General features: G+C 39.1%; 1 protein-coding gene across 1 annotated transcript in view; it reads right to left on the bottom strand.

Moving 5' to 3' along the window:
- The window catches only part of TRAPPC3L (trafficking protein particle complex 3 like), a 40,918-nt gene extending 19,166 nt beyond the window's left edge, over positions 1–21,752 (bottom strand). Inside the window, exons 1-3 of the mRNA XM_027551151.1 lie at positions 21,444–21,752; positions 17,525–17,622; positions 14,437–14,536 (exon numbers count right to left, since the gene is read on the bottom strand). Of these exons, the coding sequence (XP_027406952.1) occupies positions 14,437–14,536; positions 17,525–17,622; positions 21,444–21,485 (240 nt within the window). The 5' untranslated portion in view covers positions 21,486–21,752. The remainder of the gene's footprint in view (positions 1–14,436; positions 14,537–17,524; positions 17,623–21,443) is intronic.
- Between the last annotated feature and the right edge of the window lie 3,457 nt (positions 21,753–25,209).

Raw genomic sequence — 25,209 nt, 5'->3', positions numbered from 1 at the left:
ACTCTGGAAGCATCTGAACTGAGAGAAGAAGTAGCAGTCCCCACATGCCACCCCACCTCTGCAGTGATCACCCTGGTGCATCAAGAAAACCGTGCTCTAAAGCAGTGTGTGCCATTAAAGATCACATGCGTGTGTGCGTGCATGCTAAGTCACTTCAGTCACATCTGACTCTTTGAGACCCTGTGGCCCATAGTCCACCAGGCTCCTCTGTCCATGGGATTCTCCAGGCAAGACTACTGGAGGGGTTGCCATGCCCCTTTCCAGGGGCTCTTGACCCAGGGATCAAACTGCATTGGGAGACAGGTTCTACAGGCACCATTAGCGCTGCCTGGGAAGCCCTAAGATTACATAGGGAGCATTTTAAAATTTCTGATGCCTGGGCCTTATTCCCAGAGGCTATCATTTAATTGGTCAAAATTAGGGCCTGGGCATCAGAATTTGGAGTTGGGAGAAGCTGATGATTCTATGAAATAGTCAGGGTCGATAACCATTACTCTGGCGCAGCACTGAGAGGTCAGGGCAAATCCAGACAGAATCTTACTTCTGACACAAACTACAAGACACAGCAAGCAGGGCTTGCCTGCCCACGTGTCTCCGAATCTCCAGGCTCAGGTAGAGCTTGCTTGAGCTTTTGGGGTTTTGTTTCCCAGTGTTTCCTCAACTGTTTTCACCCCCTACTCAGGAATTTCATGATAAATTTACATTAATGAAATGCTCCCAATGCTATTGCTGTTTTCAACCCAAACACTTAAGTTTGTTTCATAAGTCAGTCTCTTTCATGAGTTTCTTCCAAATAAGTTAAGCCACAGGAATAAGACCAAGAGTCTCCAATGGAAACTTAAGGACAGTCTGGATTTCATGTGCTGAGATACCTGAAAGATTGAACACTTCCTTCTGGAACATCTTTGGTAATAGTGCTAAGGAGACAAGATGCCTGGAAAGAGCCAGTTTGCCTGTAAGATTTGACCATGAACAGAAGTAGAAGATAGACATTCACAAGTAAGGGGAGGTAACTTGCAGAATTTACTGAGAGTTGAGCCTTAAGAGATACTTCTCTGTGTCTAAAAGAAAAATAACGTTATACAAATGTAGTCTATAAAAAGTTAAAGGGTAATTTTCTTGCAGGTGCCTTGGCTTCATACTGAGAATCTGCCAAAGCAATTGATGCAGTCCTCTGGGTTAGACACCCTCAGCCTGCAGAATCCACCGAACTTGTGGTTATGCACGCAAGCTTGTTCACAAAGGAAAACTTCCCACGCTTTTTTTCTTTCACCCCTCCCTGAGCTACAAAGGGAACAGAGCGAGTGTGGGGGTGTTTATATAAGGCAGTTTTTGCCTACTCAGAGGGGGAAAATTCAGTCTAAATGGTTATGTTTGCTTTAAAAAGTTTTCTGATTTTTAAGAAACACATTTCTGGACCAAATGGTAAGAATTTTCAAAATATTTTGTGTGTGCCCTTTGCTGTTAATATTCATCATTTTTAAATATTGAGAATTTTCTGACTATAAAGGATTTTTCTTTCCTTTTAGTTTTTCTGTCTTCTCTGCTCGACAATGTTACTAACTAGGAAAATGGTCTGACATTCAGCTAACTGTGAGATCAGCCTTCTCTGGAATGCTGTGTGGTGCTATGCTGTGACTTCCATGGAATTTAATCCCTGTTTACTAAGGGCTCCGACTTATGTTAATACCATATGTTGGAAAAAAGTAAAGTAAGTCAGTAGGCCTCTACCACTAGATTTTGAGCTAGTCTTTGAAAAATAGCAATTAATAGCAAAGAAAGATGTTCTGTTGAGGCTTAGTCTGATTCACTTCCATTGCTTGACTGCGGGATGAGAGGAAGCAGGAATCCTAGGAAGGAGTTGGGGATGGGGCACGTGTGGTGCGTCAGCCCTGAAACCCACATCCACCGTGCTGCGTTAGGAACTGCTCTCTGACTTGCTCTCCAGTTGCCACCCTGTTGGTTGTGAACCTGACCCTCCTGGTCTGCCCAGACGCTTCTGATGAGTGACCCAGGCTGCCACTTGGCTTCTTTCCCACCGCTGCTTCAGTTCCCTGTACGCATCACAGGTAAGGAGTGCCTGGCTCCTGAATGCCAGGTAGATTCTGAGGACTCCATTGTTCTAGGACCTCAGTTTCCCACTTCAATCTTTTGGGTGCGGATGGGAGCCCATATCATAATGTCTAAATCCTCAAACATCTACTTAAAAATTATTCTAGTATAAAACAGTGGCAAGATACCTACAAATTCAGGATTGGGGGCTCTTTGTCCCAGAGTCACAATTGTTGGCTGTTAAACAATTTCATGGAGGAGAAATTAGCGGTGGCCCACTGCACCCTCTCCCTCTTCCCACCCCATAGTGTTAGGATTCCTGGCAGGTTGTCCGGGTTACGGCTTTGAGTTGCCTGACGTGGAGAGATTTGAGCTGAGTGTGGAGAGCACGTGTTGCAGAAGAAGGAAGGTGTGTTATCACTGGTGATGCTGACCACTAACTAGGCAGCATCAGAGGCATGCTCCTGGCCCTGAGGCCGTAAAAGCAGCATGAACGCGTTACCAAAAGGATCAGCGAAAACCATTCCTCCACATCAGTAAGAGATTTTAACAAAGGACAAGTGTTGCCTAGCCATAAAAATGTTCCAAGGCTCCCTTTATTTTATGCCATTCAGGCTGCATTTCTTTGTCTATCCCTTTAAGTAAGTGGTGTGTAAAAGGCAAGGGGTGTATCTGTTTATGTGTATCTTTGGGGAGGCATCGTAGGAATGGAGGCAACTTTAAAATTGAGATTTAAATTTTTATCCTGGTAAGAGAAAAAAAATAATAAAACATTTAAAGCACAGAAAAAAAGCCTCCCCCTTTTGTGCACAGAATTAAGGTGTCAACATAATCATGTATGTTGTGCATGGTACTGGGTGCATTCCATTTAGGCTTACACTCAGAATTGGAAGGCAACCCACCCCAGTATTCTTGGGCCTCACTGGTGGCTCAGTCCGTAAAGAATCCACCTGCAATGTGGGAGACCTTGGTTCTATCTGTGGATTGGGAAGATTTCCTTGGGGGAGGGCATGGCAAACCATTCAAATATTCTTGCCAGGAGAATCCCCATGGACAGAGGAGCCTGACGGGCTATAGTCCATGGGGTTGCAAAGAGTTGGACACAACTGAGTGACTGATTATTACTACAGAATTGTGAAATATGGTGATTTTTGTGGAAGGTATTTTTTTTTAAAGATAAAGTATATTGTTAAGAAAATGAAGGAAGCCAAATATAATCAGGAAAAAAAAAAAGCAAAAGTAAAATACAGAAGCATAAGGAACAAAACTGTTTGCTTTGTTTTGTTTTTAAGAGGAGAAAAACATCCTAAGATATACTGATGTCTCTGACTTGAATGGCCTGGTTTAAGTTCACTTCACCCAGGCAGTTTCTCTATTCACATAAAAATATCAGGTCATCTCTGGTAACATTCTCTGAAGAAACACAGAATGCCAAGAGAAAGGACTGCAAGGGATTTAGAAAAAAAGAAGCAAAAGCAAAACCCCCATAGGATTAGAGGACCAGAACTTTTATGATTGGTTCTTTTATAAGAAATTGAAAAGAAAAACCAAATACTGTCTACTGAAGCACAACATCATTTTTGTCTTAGGAGAACTTGGTTATCTCCCTTCCACCAAAGTATCTCTGAGTTTAGTGTTCTAAGAAATGTCTGCCCCACTCTTGCTAATGGTCTAAAATATTTACTTTCAACTAACAATGTGGTTTCACTTGGACTGCTTCCTAGGGGAAACATTTTCTTTTTTTGGAAAGGTTTGCTTACTTGATTATTGTCTGCAAAATGTGTAACAATGACAATTCCCTTCTTCAGTACCTTGTAGCTTGCATGCTAAATGGAGCCTGCTACCCCACTCCAGTACTCTTGTCTGGAAAATCCCATGGACAGAGGAGCCTGGAAGGCTGCAGTCCATGGAATCGCTGAGGGTCGGACACGACTGAGCGACTTCACTTTCACGCGTTGGAGAAGGAAATGGCAACCCTCTCCAGTGTCTTGCCTGGAGAATCCCAGGGATGGGGGAGCCTGGTGGGCTGCTGTCTATGGGGTCGCACAGAGTCGGACATGACTGAAGCGACTTAGCAGCAGCAGCAGCACACTATTGTATACAGGAATTCTGGCCGCTGGAACAAAGGAAAACAAACAGTAGCATCCGTAAGATGAATAAACCAAGTAGAGTGTTCACAGGTAAAGTAAGACCCATAAATTACTGCTATCAATTTCCTAGATGGAAAGAATAAGGTTCTTCTTTTGTTTTCCCCATTTGGGAAAGTCTCAGGATGGTTTTTGGAGAAGGCGATGGCACCCCACTCCAGTACCCTTGCCTGGAAAATCCCATGGACGGAGGAGCCTGTGAGCTGCAATCCATGGGGTCACGAAGAGTCAGACACGACTGAGCAACTTCACTTTTAATTTTCATTTTCATGCATTGGAGAAGGACATGGCAACCCACTCCAGTGTTCTTGCCTGGAGAATCCCAGGGACGGGGGAGCCTGTGGGCTGCCATCTATGGGGTGGCACAGAGTCGGACACGACTGAAGCGACTTAGCAGCAGCAGCAGGCTGTTTTTCGTGCCCGAGTTCCCTTTCTGAGAGGTTCCCTCTGATGGCCGTGCTTTGTGTTTCATTACCCTGTTGTTTCCCCCGGTGGCTCAGATGGTGAAGAATCTGCCTGCAATGCAGGAGACTTGAGTTTGATCCCTGGGTCAGGAAGATCTTCTGCGGGAAGGCATGGCAACCCACTCCAGTATTCTTGCCTAGAGAGTTCCACAGACAGAGGAACCTGGCAGGCTACAGTCCACGGGGTTGCAAAGAGTCAGACACGACTGAGCACAATGGACAAGGACAGGCATTTGAAAATCAAGACAGTCCATAGTTTGGCTATGGGTCTGTGGAAGCGGCTTAGTGTAAAAACTCTACCCAACAGAGGGCTAGTGACTGGCTGTACCAGCTAGAGGCTCTCTTTTTGGGATTTTGAATGTGAGACACACAGAGAGAATCACAGATTAAATAATTGGGCAGAAAGCAAAAAAATGCCTGGAGTAAATGACTAAGTAGAAATCAAGAGGAGGCCAAAACTGTGAGGCAGCAGAATCACTGAGATGGAGAAAAGATAAAGAAGAATAAAACGATATTAGTAGGTAGCTGCAAGAGCTTAATAACCAGAGTAACTGAGTCACTAAAACGGCAGAAGACTGAAGTAAGGAACCATAAATGCCGGCTACTGAGATGACAAGATAGACTCCATTTCTATTCTTCCATGAGGTCCAGCTGTGGCGTCCCGAACATCCGCACAACAGGCCCCTACAACGTGACAACCCCAATGCTAACAACATTACGTCTCCCTAACACAATTTTGTTCCATGAGGAGTTTTAGGATACATTTCGAACATTTCCCATAATAAATGGAAATGATTTATTTAAATGATCAATTTTGTCTCTAGCTTCTCAAGATTGTAAAACTTAACCATAAGTGTGTTTGGAAAGCATGAGAAATATTTTTCTGTAACTTAGGAGATGTTTCTTAGATTTTAGACCAGAGAAAGGTACAACTGTATTTTCTATTTGCCCTTATAATAAACTGGAAGACATATGAGCCCATTAAGTTAAGTGAAATGGTATTGGATTACCTCTTTAATGCTTGCATTTTGTAATCACAAGTGACATCAATGTAACAAGAATGAATCTTCTCCTGAAAATTTCTACACTTCTATAAATCATGGAAAAAATAAACATTTCAGTAAAATTATCAAGATGAGTTCATTGTCTGTTATTCAGTGAGAGTCTGGAGAAGGCAATGGCACCCCACTCCAGTACTCTTGCCTGGAGAATCCCAGGTATGGTGGAGCCTGGTAGGGGGCCGTCTATGGGGTCGCACAGAGTCAGACACGACTGAAGCGACTTAGCAGCAGCAGCGAAAGCGTTATTTTCCTGTTCAGGATCCTTTTGTAATTCAAATCTTGTTACTGCTGATTTGCTGTTGTGAGCAACTAGAGACTTTTAGAGCACTGTATTTTCAGCGTAGTAAATATTACTTGAAATAAGGGGGCTTTTGCAGGTGATGAGAGTTACAGTAAGAGAGGAAGAGAGAGGAGTCTATTTGGCGATGAATACGGCCCACTGCCCTCTTCTGGACAGACTAGGAGGACCAACAGTGTAGATGTGAAAAAAAATCTTCAAATACTTTCTAAATTCATTTCAACAATATTTAATGAATGTCTACAATGCGCTGGTTTGCCATGGCATGATGGGCCAAACCCCAAGAATGCCAGAAATTATCCTTCCCTTTGTAAAGCTTACAGACATGATGGGGAAATGAAATTCAATATAATTTTTCTGGATAATCTATGTAAGTATCAAGTCAAATTTTATGTGTATTACCGTAACTCAGGAAAACTTCATATTATTTTCATTCATTGTAAAACAGTCTTGTTCTTGTTGGATGGAGAACAGAAATACATATAAAAGAAGCTGGCCAGCAGCAAATTCTTGGAAGATCAACAGGCATAAAACACAGTGAAACTGTGTGTCACAGCCTGATTAAAAGATTGAACTAAAATACAGCCTTATGTTGCCTTATTTTCATAATAAAGATGTTCTCAGTAAGATTGATCATGAGTTCCTTTACCTTTCCAAGGTTTCAACTTATACTATTCAAAGTAAAAGATTTCGCTTTTGCTTTTCAGAATTTATTGCAAGCACAATATATGGAGTTCCAATTTTTTCAGCCTAAGGATCAGAATTTCAAGTTTTATAAGTCTGTTTCTATCTTTTATATATTTTATATCATATTTTTTTCTATTTAAAAATTTCATTGTGACAATACCAATGATGTGATGTTTATTCTAGAAAATCATAAATTCCGTCTATACCCCTCAGAGCAACCATCATAATGACATTGACCTAACAGTAAAAAGCTTTCCAGGCTTTGATGAACAGAGTTTACACCAGGTCAACTATTTGTAAATACTATCAGTAACGAGAAGGCACGGATGTTCTGAGATAGACTGGAAGCTGCAATCAACATATTCAGCTGTTTATGATTACAGTTCTGTGTCCAGAGTTTAGCTAGGGAAAGCAATACCTGAAAATCCGGAAACCACAACTGGAAGAGGTCTCACCTGATACATGTGGACACTGACCTTTGGACAAGCTGTATGATTTGCTCAGGGTCACAGAGAGGGAATGTGGCTGAGCAGGATGTGGACTCAGATTTAATCTCCATTACATTGAACTTGGTTAGACTACTGCTCCGAATCTGATGAGGATCGGAGCTCCTCATGTTTAAGCTACTCTTAAAGGCAACATTCTAATAATTCTTTTCAGGCCCATCCTTTATGATTATCTTGATTCAATGATGAAGTTTTTCTTTGATTTGATTCTTCTAATAAAAAAATTTTTATCATAAATGTGTTTGGAAACCATGAAATACATTTTTGTGTAATAAGGAGCTCTCTTTTAGACCTTAGACCAGAGAGAAGTACAGTTTTATCTTTGACTTGCTCTTATAATAAACACAGGGATGTATGCCTGTTAAGTTTAAACTCTCCAATATTTCATTACTACAACTAAAATCATCTAGGGTAACTCTACTGCAAATTCTGCATTTTCATTTTTCTCAGAATGGTGGTTGTAATAGGAGAAAAATCTTCAAAGGTACATTTCATATTTTTATTGGAGTATAGTTGATTTACATGTATTAGTTTCTGATGTGCAGCAAAGTGACTCGGTTATATATATATATGTGTGTATATATATATATATATATTCTAATCAAAGGTCTATTTTAAAGAAACAATTAATTTTTGGAAAAAGCACTGGAACAAAGTCAGAAAAATTAAATTCGAAGCTGGCTTTTTTTCTCTGAAAGCTACACATTTTAAAAATTGAAGTGTAGTTGATTTGCACCATTATATTTGTTTCAGGTGTATAATAGTGATTTATATTTTTATAGATTATACACCATACTATTAAAAATATTTTCTATATTTCTTGTGCTGTACATTACATCAATGTGACTCATTGATCTTATGACTGATAGTTTGTACCTCTTAATCCCCTTCAACCATTTCATCCCTCCTCTCAAATCTCCCTGCTCTGGCAAACACTAGTTTGTTCTCTGTATCTGTAAGTCTGTTTCTTTTTTGTTATGTTCGTTCATTTATTTTGCTTTTTAGATTCCACATATAAGTAAAGTCATACACCATTTGTCTTTCTCTGTCTGACATCTCACTTAGCATAATACGCTCTAGGTCCATCATGTTGTTGCAAATTGCAAGATTTTATTCTTTTTTATGGCTGAGTAGTAGTTCATTATATACACACACCACACACACACACGTGTGTGTGGTGTGTGTGTGTGTGTGTTTCACATCTTCTTTATCCACTCATCTATTTAGGGGCACTTAGGTTGCTTCCATATCTTGGCTACTGTAAACAATGCTGCAATGAACATAAAAGTGCATATATCTTTTCCAATTAGTGTTTTTATTTTCTTCAGGTAAATACTCAAGTGAAATTGATAAATCTTATGTTAGTTCTATTTTAACTTTTTTAGGAATCTCCAAACACTATGAAAATAGTGAATGCATCAATTTAGATTCACATCAACAGTTAAACTGGCTTTTCTTCTTTATGTGTTCGTGGTGACATCATCTGAGTCTTAATTACATTGTCAGTAAAATGAGGCTAATGACAGATGCCTTTTTACTTCACACGGTTCTTGTAATAGAAAAATAGACAATAGGTGGAAATTACTTTGAGCTTTTCTGAAGAAAAGCTCTGTATTACTCACGTTTTAAAATATTATATGCTGCTACATATCACGTTATATTGCTGCTAATTATATATTGTCTTACTTAAAATTTGTAGTTGTATTTTGAAGGAATAATCACAAAAGGTACACTTGTATATGAAAAAATGACATTAGAAATTCATACATGTTTAATGTTTCAGGAAGTTGAGTTCATAATTAGCCTATGTCCTTTTTTCTATAAAATGTAAGGCTGACTATAAAAATTCTTTGAATCAGTGATTTGGTGTCTGGCATGAGATTTCTTCTCACACCACTAGATGGCGCAATTTAAGGGTTCAGTTCAGTTCAGTCGCTCAGCTGTGTCCGATTCTGCGACTCCATGGACTGCAGCACGCCAGGCCTCCTTGTTCATCACTAACTCCCGGAGTATACTCAAACTCATGTCTGTTGAGTCAATGATGACATCCAATCATCTAATCCTCTGTCATCCCCTTCTTCTCCCGCCTCAGTCTTTCCCAGCATCAGGGTCTTTTCAAATGAGTCAGTTCTTTGCATCAGGTGGCCAAAGTATTGGAGTTTCAGCTTCAGCATCCTTCCAGTGAATATTCAGGACTGATTTCTTTTAGGATCGACTGGTTGGGTTTCTTCACAGTCCAAGGGACTCTCAAGAGTCTTCTCCAACACCACAGTTCAAAAGCATCAATTCTTTGGCGCTCAGCTTTCTTTATAGTCCAACTCTCACATCCATACATGACTCCTGGAAAAACCATAACTTTGACTAGACGGACCTTTGTTGGCAAGGTAATGTCTCTGCTTTTTAATAAGCTGTCTAAGTTGATAAAGACTGTCAAAAGAATTTGTCAGAAGCCTAGTGACAGAGTGACAATCTGTTGTGTGGAAAAGATGAAATGAAGAAAGCTAGAGAGGGGAAAATGTTATTAATATCCAAAGTCAAATAGTTGTCCCCTCTCAGAGGCAGAGGCATAAAGTCAGGAGACCTGTTCCTACGTGCAGTCTTTCACTAACCAGCTCTTCGGAGAATCACTTCACTCATATGGGCATAGATTTCTTCATCTAGCCAATTTCCTTCAAATGCATCCTCTTTCTCTTTCCTGGTTTGGAGCCAGGACAACAATCATGAATTCTGTGGAAGCCATGACATGTCAGTATACAGTAGGTACTCGGGAAGAGTGATGGCAGTGTTCTGTACAAGTGCGTGGTCTGAGAGGGCAGCCAAACAGAAGTCACACCATTAGGTTCTGTTCCCGATTGTGCTGTGCCCCACGGCAGCATGTGACTAGGTGAACTCCCTCTGACCTTGCCCCACTTCTCTACAACACCAGCTCTGGAACATTTTATACTTGCCTCCTCCAGGAGAGTTTACAAGGGCTAATGAGATAATGCTATGGAAAGCCAAACCTTTTAACAAAAGCTACTAATTATAAGCAAAGCATCAGTGGCTGAGTATAAAGTCTGACCCATCATCTGTGTTAAAATGCTCTTGAACTGGGTGACATCATCCCCACATGTAAAAGAACACTTTGCTGGGGAGGTGGAAATGATCAAGAGGGAGGAAATCAGGTCTTTGAAGGAAAGTGCAAAGGCCAAGAGACAGCCTCTCTGCACAAGAGAAGGGCGAGGTCCTTCTTATTCTTCATTAATAAGGAATCTTGTATGGGAGTGAAAGTGGATTTTTTTCCCAATCGCTGAGGATAGGAGGGGCTGACAAGAATTTACATGACATTGGAAAGACCAAAAAGACATAAAATGTTTAGAGAAGAGATATTTGGAAAGTGGATGTTGCACATGTTCTTAGTTTTATATCAAACAGACCTGTTTCTTTTAAGTCTTTTTTTACAACAGACCTCTAGAACTTACTTTTTTTTGGGGGGGGGGGGCGGGGCGCTGCATGGCATAGCACATGAGATCTTAGTTGCCCAACCAGGAATCAAACCTGCACACCCTGCATTGGAAGCATGGAGTCTTAACCACTGGACCATCAGAGAAGTGTCATAGAGCTCATTCATCTTGCTTGACTGAAACTTTATGCCTGTTGATTAGTAATTCCTTATTTCTCCCTTCCCTCAGCTGCTGGCAACCACAATTCTACTCTTTGATTCTGTGAATTTGACTATTTTAGAGACTTCATATAAGTGGAATCATACCAGATTTGTCATTCTGTAATTGACTTCAACCATGTTGTTGCATAGAGAAGGCAATGGCAACCCACTCCAGCCTGGAAAATCCCATGGACGGAGGAGCCTGGTAGGCTGCAGTCCATGGGGTCGCTAGAGTCTTCACTTTCACTTTTCACTTTCACGCACTGGAGAAGGAAATGGCAACCCACTCCAGTGTTCTTGCCTGGAGAATCCCAGGGGCAGGGGAGCCTGGTGGGCTGCCGTCTGTGGGGTCGCACAGAGTCGGACACGACTGACGCGACTTAGCAGCAGCATGTTGTTGCATATTGCAGAATGTCCTTTTTAAAGACTGAATAGTATGCGATTGTAGTATTGATCACCTTATCTATTCATCAGTCAATCAACTTTCGGGTTGTTTCCTAGAGTACAGGAGTGCTACTATCTTTTCCAGACCCTGATTTCAATTCTTTCTGGTACATATCCGGAAGAGGCATTGTAGGTCACATGGTAATTGCATTTTTCAATGTTTTGAGGAACTTCCTTACTATTTTCCACAGTGGCTGCATTTTGTATTCCCACTGACAGTATGCAAGGGCTCCAGTTTCTGAGCATCTTCAGCAACATTAAAAAAAAACAAATCAGCCATTTTGGCAGTTGTGAGGTTATATCTTATTGTGGTTTTGGTTTGCATTTCCCTGACAATTAGTGACTGTTTTCATATACCTCTTGGCCATTTGTATATTTTCTTTGGAGAAATGTCTACTTAGGTCTTAGCCTATTTCTTAATTAGGTTATTAGTTTGGTTTATTTTTTTAATTAAAGTTATAGAATTTTCTAATGTATTTTGGGGATTAATTCCTTATCGGATAGGTGGTTTCAAATATTTGCTCTAATTCCATAGGTTATCTTTACATTCTGTTGATTGCTTACTGTGCAGAACCTTTTTAGTTTGATGTAATCTCACCTGCTTATTTTGCTTTCGTTGCCTGTGCTGTTGATGTCGTATCCATGAAATCACTGTCAAGACCCATGTCATGAGCCTTTGCCCTATAGTCTGTTTCAGGAGTTTTAAAGTTTTGGATTTTACATTTTTTTAGTCCATTTTGAGTTGGTTTTGTGTATGGTATAAGATAAGGGTCCAGGTTCATTGTTCTGTGCTTTCTCAGCATTATTTGTTGAAGAGGCTGTGCTTTTTCCATTGCCTTACTCAATAGTGAAAACCAAGGGCTTTTCTTTTAAGATCAGGAACCAGGTAGGGCTGCCTGCTCTTACTACTTCAACTCAACATAGTACTACTGGAAATCACAGTAAGAACAATTAGGCAAAAAAAAGAAAGAAAACACACCCCAATTGGATAAGAAGTAAAACTCTCTTTTTGCAGATGATGTGATCTTATACATAAAAATCCTAATGACTATACAAAAAACTGTTAGAACTAATACATAATTTCAGTAAGCTGCAGAATACAAAATCAACATACAAAAATTAGTACTGTTCTATACACTGACAATGAATTGCTGCTGCTGCTGCTGAGTTGCTTCAGTCGTATCCGACTCTGTGCGACCCCATAGACTGCAGCCCACCAGGCTCCCCCGTCCCTGGGATTCTCCAGGCAAGAACCCTGGAGTGGGTTGCCATTTCCTTCTCCGATGAATCAAAGTAAAAAGTGAAAGTAAACTCGCTCAGTCGTGTCTAACTCTTCGCGACCCCATGGACTACAACCTACCAGGCTCCTCCATCCATGGGATTTTCCAGGCAAGAGTACTGGAGTGGGGTGCCATTGACAATGAACTATCACCCCTCAAAAAGAAAAAAGAAAAAGTCCATCTATAGAAGCATCGAAAAAGGATGAAATTCCTAGGAATAAACCTAACTAAGGAGATGAAAGACTTGTATACTGAAGACTGCAAAACATTAATGAAAAGAAAATTAAATAAGACACAAAAAATAGAACTACATTTTATATTCATGGATTGGAAGACTTACTATTGCTAAAATGTCCATACTACCAAGCGATCTAATGATTCAATGCAATCCTTATCAAAATCCAAATGGTGTTTTTTTTTTTTTTTTACAGAAATAGAATACAGCCATGTACATTTATACATTTCAAGTATTTACTTTCCATTAAAACAGCTAGTATTCTTGTAGCATTACCCATAGCAGTGATTGAGTGAAAAATTATTTCATTTTTCAAATTACTGCTTCAGTATCTTAGTTACCATCTGCAAATATGGAAAGAGAATTTTTTTAACCTGTTTAGTGGTATAATAAACTGACTACGCTAGGACTGGAAGACCTGGATTTTAATTTCAACTACATGATTCACTAGCCACAAAATAATGAAAGTAATAATAATAATATGTGAAAACATCTTTCATTTGGTTGTGGTTTTTTGGTATAATTTTTTTCACATATACTATATTCAGTTTTTATCATATTCTTTCTGGAGCTCAAGATTTCTTAACTGGAAAATGAGGACAATAACCCCTACCCTGTCTACCTCACAGAGATACTTTTAGAATGAAAGACAAAAAGTATGTAAAATTGCACTGAGAATCACAAAGCACTATGTCAAACCATTATCACCACTTAGATGAAGAGTCAGTATGACAACATAGAATTATATTAAGAATGAGAGAAAAGGAAAATGATACGGACTTAACTGGTCGGTTGTGTGAACTGGAGGCAGCTTACTGTCTCCATCAATATCTCATGTCCATGCCTGTTTTCTAGGGCTCCCACAAACAGACAGCACCAGGTTAGTAACCATAAGACCTGCAGATTAAATGAATTTTGGCTAAGGATTCAGTTCCTAACCTTATATCCAAGAAATCTGAGCTTGTGCTGGATGATTCAAAGTTATTTCTTATATATAAGGGCTATGAAAGTTCTTAGAGCACATGCTTTTACAGGAAGCTTATTTTTTCCTCTGGGGAAAACATTGTTCTGGGAACAAAATGACTACACCAATATTCTCTGAGCTAACCAAAGGTTACCTCCTTCCATGTGCTAAAAATGATTATGCAAAGAAACTAGTTTGGGGCATATGTGTTATATGCACGTTAAGTTGCTTCAGTTACGTCAGACTCTGCGACCCTGTATACCGTAGCCCACCAGGCTCCTCTGTCCATGGGATTCTCCAGGCAAGAATACTGGCGTGGATTGCTATCCCCTTCTCCATACCCTTATACGTGTTATAAGGCTGCCTTTTACCCTGTCTTTCTGTTTACCTTCTCAAAACATTTTTCCCAGTGTGGGACGTACACGCCCCACAAGTGGTCAGAAAAATCAATAGATGTTTAAAAGCCTGGCAGCATTTATCTCTGGTCACAGTAGCTTTATCTCTGTGCAGAAATAAAATGCGTTTTGATCAGAATTCCTTCTCTTAGCACCTAGTAACAAAAACAGTTGAAACCCATTCAATTGGAGAAGAAAACCACCAAACAGGACCAATCAAAATTTTTCAAAACATACTGCCAAAGCTAAAATGCACTTACCTGGGCAATTATGTCTGCAATTTCTGAATAACTGTGGCATCTTCTCACACATGATCGAGCCAAAAAGTCTTCTACCAGCCGTGTTCCAATACCGTATCCCCTGTGGAGGAAGGGAAAGAGTGTCCTATGAAAATAATATTTGAGACATTAGTGAAGTCCCTCCATGTTTCAGCATGGAATCATCTGTTAGGACTTTTGTAAATAAATAATAAAGTAAACCAAGTTGACAAGTCAAATGGCAATTTGGCAGGGAGTTCCTTATGACCCGGAGAAGGCAGTAGCACCCCACTCCAGTACTCTTGCCTGGAAGATCCCATGGCCGGAGGAGCCTGGTAGGCTGCAGTCCATGGGGTCGCTAACAGTTGGACACAACTGAGCGACTTCACTTTCACGCACTGGAGAAGGAAATGGCAACCCACTCCAGTGTTCTTGCCTGGAGAATCCCAGGGACGGGGGAGCCTGGTGGGCTGCCGTCTATGGGGTCGCACAGAGTCGGACACGACTGAAGTGACTTAGCAGCAGCAGCCTTATGACCCATAGAGCACAACTCATCCAGGAAATTTTAACCAGTCTCCTTTAAGCAAAAGAGTCTGAGGAGTGAAGGCTGACCCAAACTTAACAGTGTAAATCAAAATTAAAAGAGGTTGGTGTTTGCAGCCTAATGTGTCTCATTGGCAGCTAGCTTTCTCATCACTGGCCATTATCAGAAACAGAATGAGGCTCTAGCTGACTTGGCTGCTACAGGTGTGGTACCTAGATGCTCATCTTTTCTTAGCATAGTTTCCATGGTAGGAGAGCAGGTATGTCTGGGATCGGTTCTGGAAGGAGAGGAAGAAGGGAATGGAGAAATAATTTTTTTTGTGCCATTTAGTTTTCAGCTACACTGAAGTTGGAACACTGGTTTAGTGAAAAGAACCAAAAAAGCAAAGTTCAGAAAGTTCTTTTTTTTTTTTTAATTTTAGGGAAATTAAATGTATGGGACTTGGGAGAAGGTATTTGTATTATGTGTTCACTCTATCTCACAGCAGATGGCTTGAGTGGTACCCAAAGCACAATTCTGCAATCATTTTATTGAGATGTGATAATATATCTGAGCAGACAGATTCAACAAGACAGACCTAAAACTTTCAATCTACTTGAGGAATTATGAACTTAACAGTGGAAATAAAAGAAAGAAGACTGTTTTTGCTTACCAACTGGCACAAAATCAGTCTTTTAATGTCACAGCCGCATGTCCATGACTAGTGAAACAATTTGAACAGGGCAACAGAAAGCTCAACAAGTCAAAAGACATCACAGTCTGTACGGGGCTATATTTGTTCCACAGGGCTTGAAAAGGGTGGGAGTGGATATTCAGTGACCAGTCAACTGGGAGAGGAAGGTGGATTTGATGTCAAAGTGATTTACTAAATCTATGAGGTTATTTGTTTATATTTCTGAGTAGATAGAAATATTCAGTTTAGCTTACTTGCCTTCCAAGAAAAGTGCTTTGTGATTCTAGGCAGGAAGTTCACGTTGAAAAGACTTTTAAAAAATAGAAACTATAGAAATAGTTGTACCAGGATTTTAGAAAAAAATGTTTTAAGTGTTTTCTATATTATGCATATCTGCAGGCTCAGCTGCTAGGACAGATAATGGAAAGGCAGAATGTTGTAGTCAGTGCAGTATACATCTTGCTTTGGTCAAACGGTATATTTCTGCAAAGCAGATATTTTATATATCAAATTAAAAATGTAAGATGCTGTCAGCAGAAGCTATTAAAGAAATCCAAATGCGAATTATTGTTTTTCTTACGGCAAGGCCTTTCTACAGCCTCTCAAAATGCATTCTTTAAATAATATTTCATTCATGTTTATTAAAATATGCACCCAAGTAGCTACCCATAGGTATTTTTTTTGGGGGGGTGTCAAATAAATGAGTGTCTTCATTTTATGCTGTTGTTCTGCAAAACAATGGAAATTTAACAAGTTAAATAATCTGACTTCTGAAAATATTTTATCATGTTTTTAAGAGTGACCTAAATATAAAATAGCTTAAAAAGCTACCACTGTTACAGACAATTTAGCTGAGGAAGTCCTCCTGACTAATTAAGAAATTTTTTAAAAGAATATGTGGACCAAAATGAACAGAACTTAGAACAATGAAGGAGAACTTTCTGATAGAAAAAGGATAAGCATATAGAAAGGGAGGAAAGCAAGAGCTCACAAAAAAATCTTTCAAGCTTTTCTTAATGTCTTTTTTCTGTATGTCAATCAAGAATATAATGAGCGTTTTAAAAGAGGTCCAAAATGCTCATCTACACTAAATTTCCTCTTCAAACTTTCTAATGGAACCTTCTAACTAGTACAAATTTTCCAGTCATTGCTCTGTTAGAAACCTTTTAAGGATCCATAATTAAGAGATTTAAGTATATTTATAGATGTTTTATTGTTAAGCAGTAATATAATAATCATATAATTGTTCTGAAAATTAAAGGCTGAATTAGTGTAGGAGAAATGTCTATTAATAAAGGAGAATGGACTTTTATTTTAAAAGGAAGGAATGAGTTCTTTATTTAGTATGATTTTGAGTAAAACAGAGTAATGTTAAAAGTGTTCGGATAATAAACGCACTATGTAAGGAACAGTAAATCTCCCTTCTACCCATAATCTCCTGCCCTTCCCCCCAGTTCTCTCAGGCAACTACCATTAGCAGTTTTTGCACAGATCCTTCCATAGATAGTCTATGCTTACATAAACACACATTTACATTGGAAGAAATTATGCTAGAACAGAAGACTTGAAAAGAAATGTGATGACCCACCATATTCTTTAAAGAGCAATTTCAGTTTTACCACGTCTTTTGCTTACAGAACACTAGCAAATAAATGATTTCTAATAAAAAAGAAAATGTCACATGATTGATATTCATGGAATAAAAACCCCTTCTTATTGCTTTAGGCTTTATGGCAACTTAAATGGCAGTTATTAGAAATTATGTTCCTCTCTAGATGGGATTTGTTGAAATAGAAGAGGAGCTAAAATGGAGCAAGACAAGTCAAAAGAGGAAGACCAACTCCATTCCACAAGAATAAAAGACGTCTACTCACATTGTATCTAAATATTTATTCACATCTTCATCTTTTTCATAATCCTTACAGAGTTGGGCAACCAGAGCTCCATAGGTGAGGACAAAGAGATCTTTATTCTGGGGAAAAAGAGATAGTTTTATGTTATTGGCAAAGTTATGGGAAATATACTACTGGTCCTTTATAAAAAGTTTTCTAGCCAGAAGCAGCCTTTAAGATCATCTGTTCCTTTCTTCCATCCCCCTCCCCACTAAGTGTGTGTGCTCAGTTGTGTCTGATGACTGCAGTAATTTTCACTCGAGAACAAATTGTACCCATATTTGGATACTTTGCTGGGGGAAAAAGAGCTCTGAAATAAATTTCTTAACATGCGAACATCTTTCTATGCATTTGCTTATACAACTTACAATACGTTTTCATGGAGGAAGTTTTTTAAAATGCTAATTGCTAATATAAATTCTTATTGTTCTAGAATGGCCTTTGGTATATTTTGACCATGTTTTCACTTGGAAGGAAAAATTGGGTGAGATGTCTCATGAGTCTGCACAATCCCTAATACGTTTCAGATCTGCTAAGGAGACCATCAGGCTGAACCCTACTATAGCAACAAATTTAGAGTTTTTCTTTATACTTAGAGAAAAAAGAATTTGTACTTTTCTTATAGATCTCTAAAATATGTAATATTTTTAAGAATAAATTAAAAATGAAAAGTAAAACTGAGAATAAATTTGGTTTAGTTTACCAAAGATATGTTGAAAATATGGAAAAAAGAAAACACAAAATTCAATCAATCCCTTTTAAAAAGTTTTTTTGGTTCACTGCAGAACTATTTACAACAGGTAGGACATAGAAGCAACCCAGATATCCATCAACAGATGAATGGATAAAGAAGATGTAGTATGGATATACAATGGAATATTATTCAGCCATAAAAAGGAAAGAATTTGAGTCAGTTGCAGTGAGGTGGATGAACCTAGAGCCTGTTATAGAGGGTGAAGTAAGTCAAAAAGAGAAAAACAAATATTGTACATTAATGCATATATATGGAATCTAGAAAAATTGTACTGATGAACCTATTTGGATGGAAGGATTGGAGACAAAGACATAGGGAACAGACTTGTGAAGACAGTGGAGGAAGGAGAGGGTGGGACAAATTAAGAAAGTCAAGAATATCGAAGTGGGTTGCCATGCCTCCTCCAGGGGAACTTCGCAACCCATGAACTGAACTAGAGTCTCCCGCATTGCAGGTGGATTCTTTACCAGCTAATCTACCAGGGAAGCCCCATATATACACTATCATGTGTTAAAAAGATAGCTAGTGGGAAGCTGCTGAATAGCACAGGGGCCCAAGCCTGGCTCTCTGTGATGACCTAGAGGGGTAGATTAGGGGATGGGAGGTAGGCTCAAGAGAGGGGGGGATATATGTATAATTATGACTGACTCACATTGTTGTATGGCAGAAACCAACACAACATTATAAAGCAATTATCCTCCAATTAAAAAAAAGTTTCTTTGTTTTGTATCTGCTATTGAAAACAAAGAAATAGAAGAAGATATCTGACATAATTTACTGCAATTCCCTCAATTTTTCAGAGCAGGGAATGAGGCCTCAGGAGGAATGAGTTACTCTCCCAACTGGCCATGATTGGCAGAGCCCGGGTGGAGTCTGAGACTGCAGGCTCCTCTCTGTTGTAGCAATTTTCTTTGAGGTGCACAAAAGAAGGCACTGCCTGGAGTAGAGGTGAGTGGGAGAGGGAGGTAGGAAGGGGTACCATTGTCAAAAATAATCTTATTTTGTGCATAATCTAGATCAAATATGGATTCCAGGTTAGAAGTGGTGTTTTTACCTGCAGGCTCAGGTATCTTGTGTAGCACAACATGGAGGGCAAGATAAGGCCTGATAATATGTATTCAATTATTTTTTCTTAAATAAGAAGTAGAAATGACTCAGAAAACCAATAAAATAGTTTATTCAACCAAGTGACTTCTTTGAAATGTTATATGATATTGATCCAAATGCTTCCAAAATTGACCCAATACCACCAATGTCCATTCTCTTATGAATAGGTTTATATCACGATAAATAGGTTTCTTTAATTGGGTAGAATATTTATTATAACTTTGTAAATTTTAAATTATAATTTAATTATAATTTAAAATTTAAATTATAAATGATAAATCAAAAGAATCCAAATAGTATATGGTGCATAGGGACATAATTTCTGTTGAAAAGCTAAATCAAAATGTCATAAACATGTGTAGAATATACATTAAAAACATTAATTGACATTAAATACATTAATTGACATTAAGCACTAATGTACACACTTCAGGCATAGGAAAAAATGAGTACATTAATATTTCTAGTAGGAAACCAATGATGTAAAGCATGTGATTTAAATAAAAATATTTGTTAAGCAAACCACTGAAGGGTCATCATGTATTCAGTTTTAATTCCGTTCTTATTTAAACCTTCCAAGAACCTAATCATAAATCACAAGAACTGCCTGTAAATTATACAGAAAATATCTGCCTAACATATAAGGAGCTACAGCAGAAGATAAATCACTGTTAAAAGCCAATATGACAGTGTAAGAATAAGCAAAGTTGAAGGAGAGAGAGAAGTGAATGAATGTGGTTGTTGCTGCCAGCAGTAAAACAAAAGAATTTGAAAAATAGAGAACAGGAGATAAAATTACACCTATCTATGTGCCATACCTTCAACATTGTGCCCATTTATAATTAAGGCTAAACTGAAAAAAAAATAGCATTTTCTTTTCTTTCCTCTCTCTCTCTGGTGGGTGGATACTAACTATGTTTTACTTCTAGCTGAGTTTCAAGCTCGGTGCCCATAAAGGCCAGTGTTCTTCATTTTGTTTCATGGTCAAAGACTGTATCTTGAAACACATGTCCAGAAGGGTCTCAGATTGATCACAAGAGAGATCAACATAAATTTATCATCACAGTTTTGAAAACATAAAAATCAATCTTTTTTTACATAAAAAATAGAACACCATTAATTATTTCAGGAGGTTTTGGATATATCAAGATAAAAATGTGTTTTAACTGATACATAAATTAAGTGACTTAGGTATAATATGAAGCACATACAATATTTTTCAGCATTTGAGGAGTCCCATAAAAAAATGAAGATTCCAGACTGGCATCTACAGCCATTTCCAAATGGTGTGTGCATGGGTTAGTCATACAATCCTAAGTATTCATGTCCAGAGTTACTTTTATGTAATGCCCTTGAGTCTGCTGAAATAATTAACAGAGTTTTAAACTTAATGATGAATTTTAACATCTGTAACTTCTGAATACCTCTAAACCATAATAAAAGAGAGTTAAAGAACAACACTTATCCAAATCTAATCCTCAAATAGTTTTAAAAATAACTCTGAACTTGGAATATACAGGAAAGATAAGAGCCCACACCAAGTCACAATAATAATTATATTTAAGACTAGAAAATATAGTTTAAAGGCAATCATTTTAGTATTGAGTTTTTGATGACCTATTCCTACTTAATGTAATATATAATCATCTATTTTGTATATGTTTCATTTCCTATTTCATGAAGTATGAAATACAACCAGTTACAAGTATGAAATACAAAGAACTGCTTAATCTTTTTACTTTTACTGTTAGAGATAGAAGAAAAATTTGACACTTCTGTAGATATAATTAGTCAGAAAAGAAGACTTTAAAATATGTATAAAGAATTGATTATTCTCTCACAGTATGTAAAAGATCATTGTAACTATTCCCAGAAGTGTCATTTATGTTTCTCTCCACAAAACACTCCCTTTGCTCCACTGGAAAAGTCTACTTAATAGCATCACCTTTCAAAATAATTCAGAAATCACTTGGGAAAACATTTTCTCTAAAGCAGGAAAAAAATAATCTCTTTGAGAATATATTTATAAAGAGATCTTACTATTTTACGGTATTCTGGTCTTCTGTGTGCAGGACGAGACATTGTGCCTGGCAGGTGAAGAAGGTTCACCGATCTTTGTCTTTTCGTATTGCTTCTGTAGCTCCTCCTTGCTCTGAGACACGGGTGCTACTTCTGCACTCTACAGCTTTTGCTCTCTGCTGAACTGGAGAGGAAAAGAATCATAAATAGGACTGTCTTATAGCCAAGTACAGTGCCAGCAATCAAATACTGCTTCACTTGTAGGGACGAGTTGTAAACTAAAGACATAAAAGCTGAGAGTGAAAAGTCAGACCAGAAGCACCAGCTACTGAGAATTCTTTGGCCCAAGGGAGTATAAGAGTGGTGTTTTGTTCTCATGCCAAAGCATTGTTTTAAAATCACAAACATAAACCTTCACAATCCAAGATAGATCTAAATGTTAGCATTATTCAGTCTTTGTATTGATTGTGGTGTGGATTCGAGAAAGGATCAGCAATTTATAGACACTAAATCCTGGATTCAAACCTAATCGACAACTCTAATGGGTTTCATTTTATCCCCCAAATAATAAGTATGAAAGATCCCCACTTAGTGTGATTACAAATCCAAATTTGGTAACTTTCTTTTTCATAAGCAGCCATTTAAGGTGTGATAGAATTTGGGTGATAATATTTTCTTACAAAACTATTGCTCAAAATGCATGTTCTACAGTTTAATAATGTATAATGATTCTGGCAGAGAAAACAAGCCCTTAGCTTTCTTTTGAAAGTACCTAATATATTAGCTATTGAAGGCTGTTTTATTTACGCAGAAGTAGAGATACCTCAAGTTAAAAACAAGAAACCTTCTCATCTTGACAACTGCAGGGTTCAGAGGATCAAAACTCTTCCAGAAATAGAAGCATAAAATTCAATTTGAGAAAGTAGTTCTCTATTTCTTACAGCCTGAGTCGATTAGTCTTATGTGTTCTGGAAAATTCTTGCTATATAGTGACAGACTACTGACTACTTTGGAGAACAGTGTGACTTAGTTCAAAGAGCCTAGGAGGCTTTGGAAGGCTCAGGCTTAGCTGCGTTTCTATAATTTACTGGTTGTGTCACCATGGGCAAGGCATTTTATTGCTATTTGGATCTGTTTTCACATCTGGAAAATGGCAATAACAGTGCCCACCTCACAGAAGAGTTGTATCAAGGAAATGATGTGTGCTACAAACCGACTCTTGGCGACCCCATGTGCTGTAGCCCACCAGGCTCCTCTGTCCATGGGATTCTCCAGGCAAGAATACTGGAGTGGACTGCCGTTTCCTTCTCCATTATCATGTACTATACAAACATGAATTACTGTAGATGGTTTTTGTAGGTGATGTATCAAATGGTATGCTCCAATACTTAAGGTATTTCTATTAGTGCTTTTCTTCCAAGATACCATTATCAGGAAGAGCAGTTTTGCTGGGTTGGGAAGTGTGGGACTTTTCAGTAGCAGATTTTAATAACATCTTATGTTTATATAAACTGTACAGTTTACAACCTGTTTTTCATTTTCTTTGGTGGTGGTGGTTGTCATTAAGTTGTGTCTGACTCTTGTGACTCCATGGACTATAGCCTGCCAGACTCCTCTATCCTTGTGATTTCCCAGGCAAGAATACCGGAGTGGATTGCCATTTCCTTCTACAGGGGATCTTCCAACCTAGGAATTGAACTCACATCTCCTGTGTCTCCTGCATTGGCACACTAAGCCATTTGGTCTCATTTTAATTTAATTACACCCTTGAAGTATTCAGTACTGTAATCATGACCATTTTAAAGGATAGAAATCTAAAAGTCAGAGCTTAAGAAATTTGTTGAAGGTTAGCTGGAGAATTAAGGAATTTGTTCAAGATTAGCTGATACTGAAGCTGAAGCTCCAATATTTTGGCCACCTGATGTGACGAGCTGACTCATTAGAAAAGACCCTGATGCTGGAAAAGACTGAAAGCAGGAGAAGGGGATGACAGAGAATGAGATGGTTGGATGGCATTACCGACTCAATGCACATGGGTTTGAGCGCGCTCTGGGAGCTGGTGATGGACAAGGAAGCCTGGCGTGCTGCAGTCCATACAGTCATAAAGAGTCGGACATGACTGAGTGACTGAACAACAACAAGCTGGAAAGTGGGTAACAAAGAGGAATTTGCACTAAATCTGCTGACTCCAAATCAGCAATGTCTTTTTTTATTTCCACTGCTCATATGCTACTTACGTTAGAGCAAAATATTTTAGAGGTCGACTCACAAAATCTCAGAAGGTATGCTGACAGTATGTTGCAGGGCCCAATTTGGGGATAATTCTGGGTTCTAGATGAAAGATCCAGAGAAAGACAGAAAAAGTCTGTGTACTTGGTGGGAGGCGAATGATGATACAGGAACTGATTTCACTAAACTAATGCTGTGGTGACATCAGGGCCACTGTGAGAATTCAGGACATCCTAGATTCATTAGAAAAAGCCAGGACTTCCCTAGTGATCCAGTGGGTAAGAATCCACCTACCAATGAAGGGCACTCAGGTTCAATCCCTGGTCTGGAAAGATTTCATATGCCAAGGAGCAACTAAAGCCTATGTGCTACAAGTCCCCCAGTCCCCGCTTCCCATCACCCCCACCCCCAGAGGATGCTCCACACAAGAGAAGCTGCCATAAAGGGAACCCACTGAAAAGAAGAGTAGCTCCTGCTTGCAGAAACTGGAGAAAGCCCGTGAGCAGCAATGAAGACCCAAAGCAACTAAAAATGAAGAAAGAAAGAAAGAAAACCCCAGCTCTTTCCCAGATGGTTGGGTCTCCCCGCTCTCCCTCCCCTGCAGCCAGGACCACGGGGCTTAAGTTAGGAACCCCTGCCTGGCGGGCCTGTGCAAAAACATAACTGACTCAAGCACAGCTCTGGTGTTCAGACCATGAAATCTACTTGCCTCTAGTAGCTCTTCAGATCAGAGTGAGCCTTGCATTCCCCAGGCTCTTTCTTTTTTATGTAAAACCATCCTTCACTTAAATAGAGAGGGAGGCACAGAGATTGTGTTTCAAACAGGTTGTTGTTGTTTAGTCGCTAAGTCAGCTCAGACTCTTTGACGACCCCCTGGGTTGTATGATTCTACTTTTCTGCCTTGGCAGCAAATTAGGAAGATGAATCATTTCAAAATAATGCAGGAGAGGAAAGTTTCCCTCTTTCGTTAAGTATTTTTTCTGTAACTGAGGACTGAATTTGGAGCCTGGGTTGGAAAAATGACACATTCATCAGTCTCATCTTATCTGCACAGCAGCCGATCACCACAAGTAAGTGGTGAACTTACTTGTTCACCAAGTAAGGCCACCTCCTATACCGGCCTTTGAAGAATTCCCCAGGCAGCTGAGTCGAGAACTGGGGAGATGCACAGAGGACACCTACTGATGTGTCAGCAGTCGGTTTACTATCTGACCTCATCCACAAACTCTCAGACAAGGCAAAGCCACTTCCAAATACTATAACATCTGAGCCAGGGGCTTGTTATCTTTTTGCAGCTTCTTTTTCTATTTAAGCCTGCTTCTGGTGTTTAAGTGAATTTCTTTACGTAAAATCAGTGTTAATTTACTCAGCATCCCTACCCCTCTGAGGACAGCGCTGTCTCTCAGACCTGATTCCCCACACCGGTGTTACGAGTGTGTGCTCTGTGAATGAGCTAGGGTATCCCTGCCAAGGGGTAGATGCTTTACGTTGGCTAGACTGGCAATGGGCTTCCCTGTGGCTTAGATGGTAAAGAATCTGCCTGCAATGCAGGAGACCT

The sequence above is a fragment of the Bos indicus x Bos taurus genome, chromosome 9 (assembly GCF_003369695.1).
Source record: "Bos indicus x Bos taurus breed Angus x Brahman F1 hybrid chromosome 9, Bos_hybrid_MaternalHap_v2.0, whole genome shotgun sequence".
NCBI classification, from domain to species: domain Eukaryota; kingdom Metazoa; phylum Chordata; class Mammalia; order Artiodactyla; family Bovidae; genus Bos; species Bos indicus x Bos taurus.
Note: the sequence above shows the minus strand (reverse complement) of the source record. Positions and strands in the feature narration are given on the sequence as shown.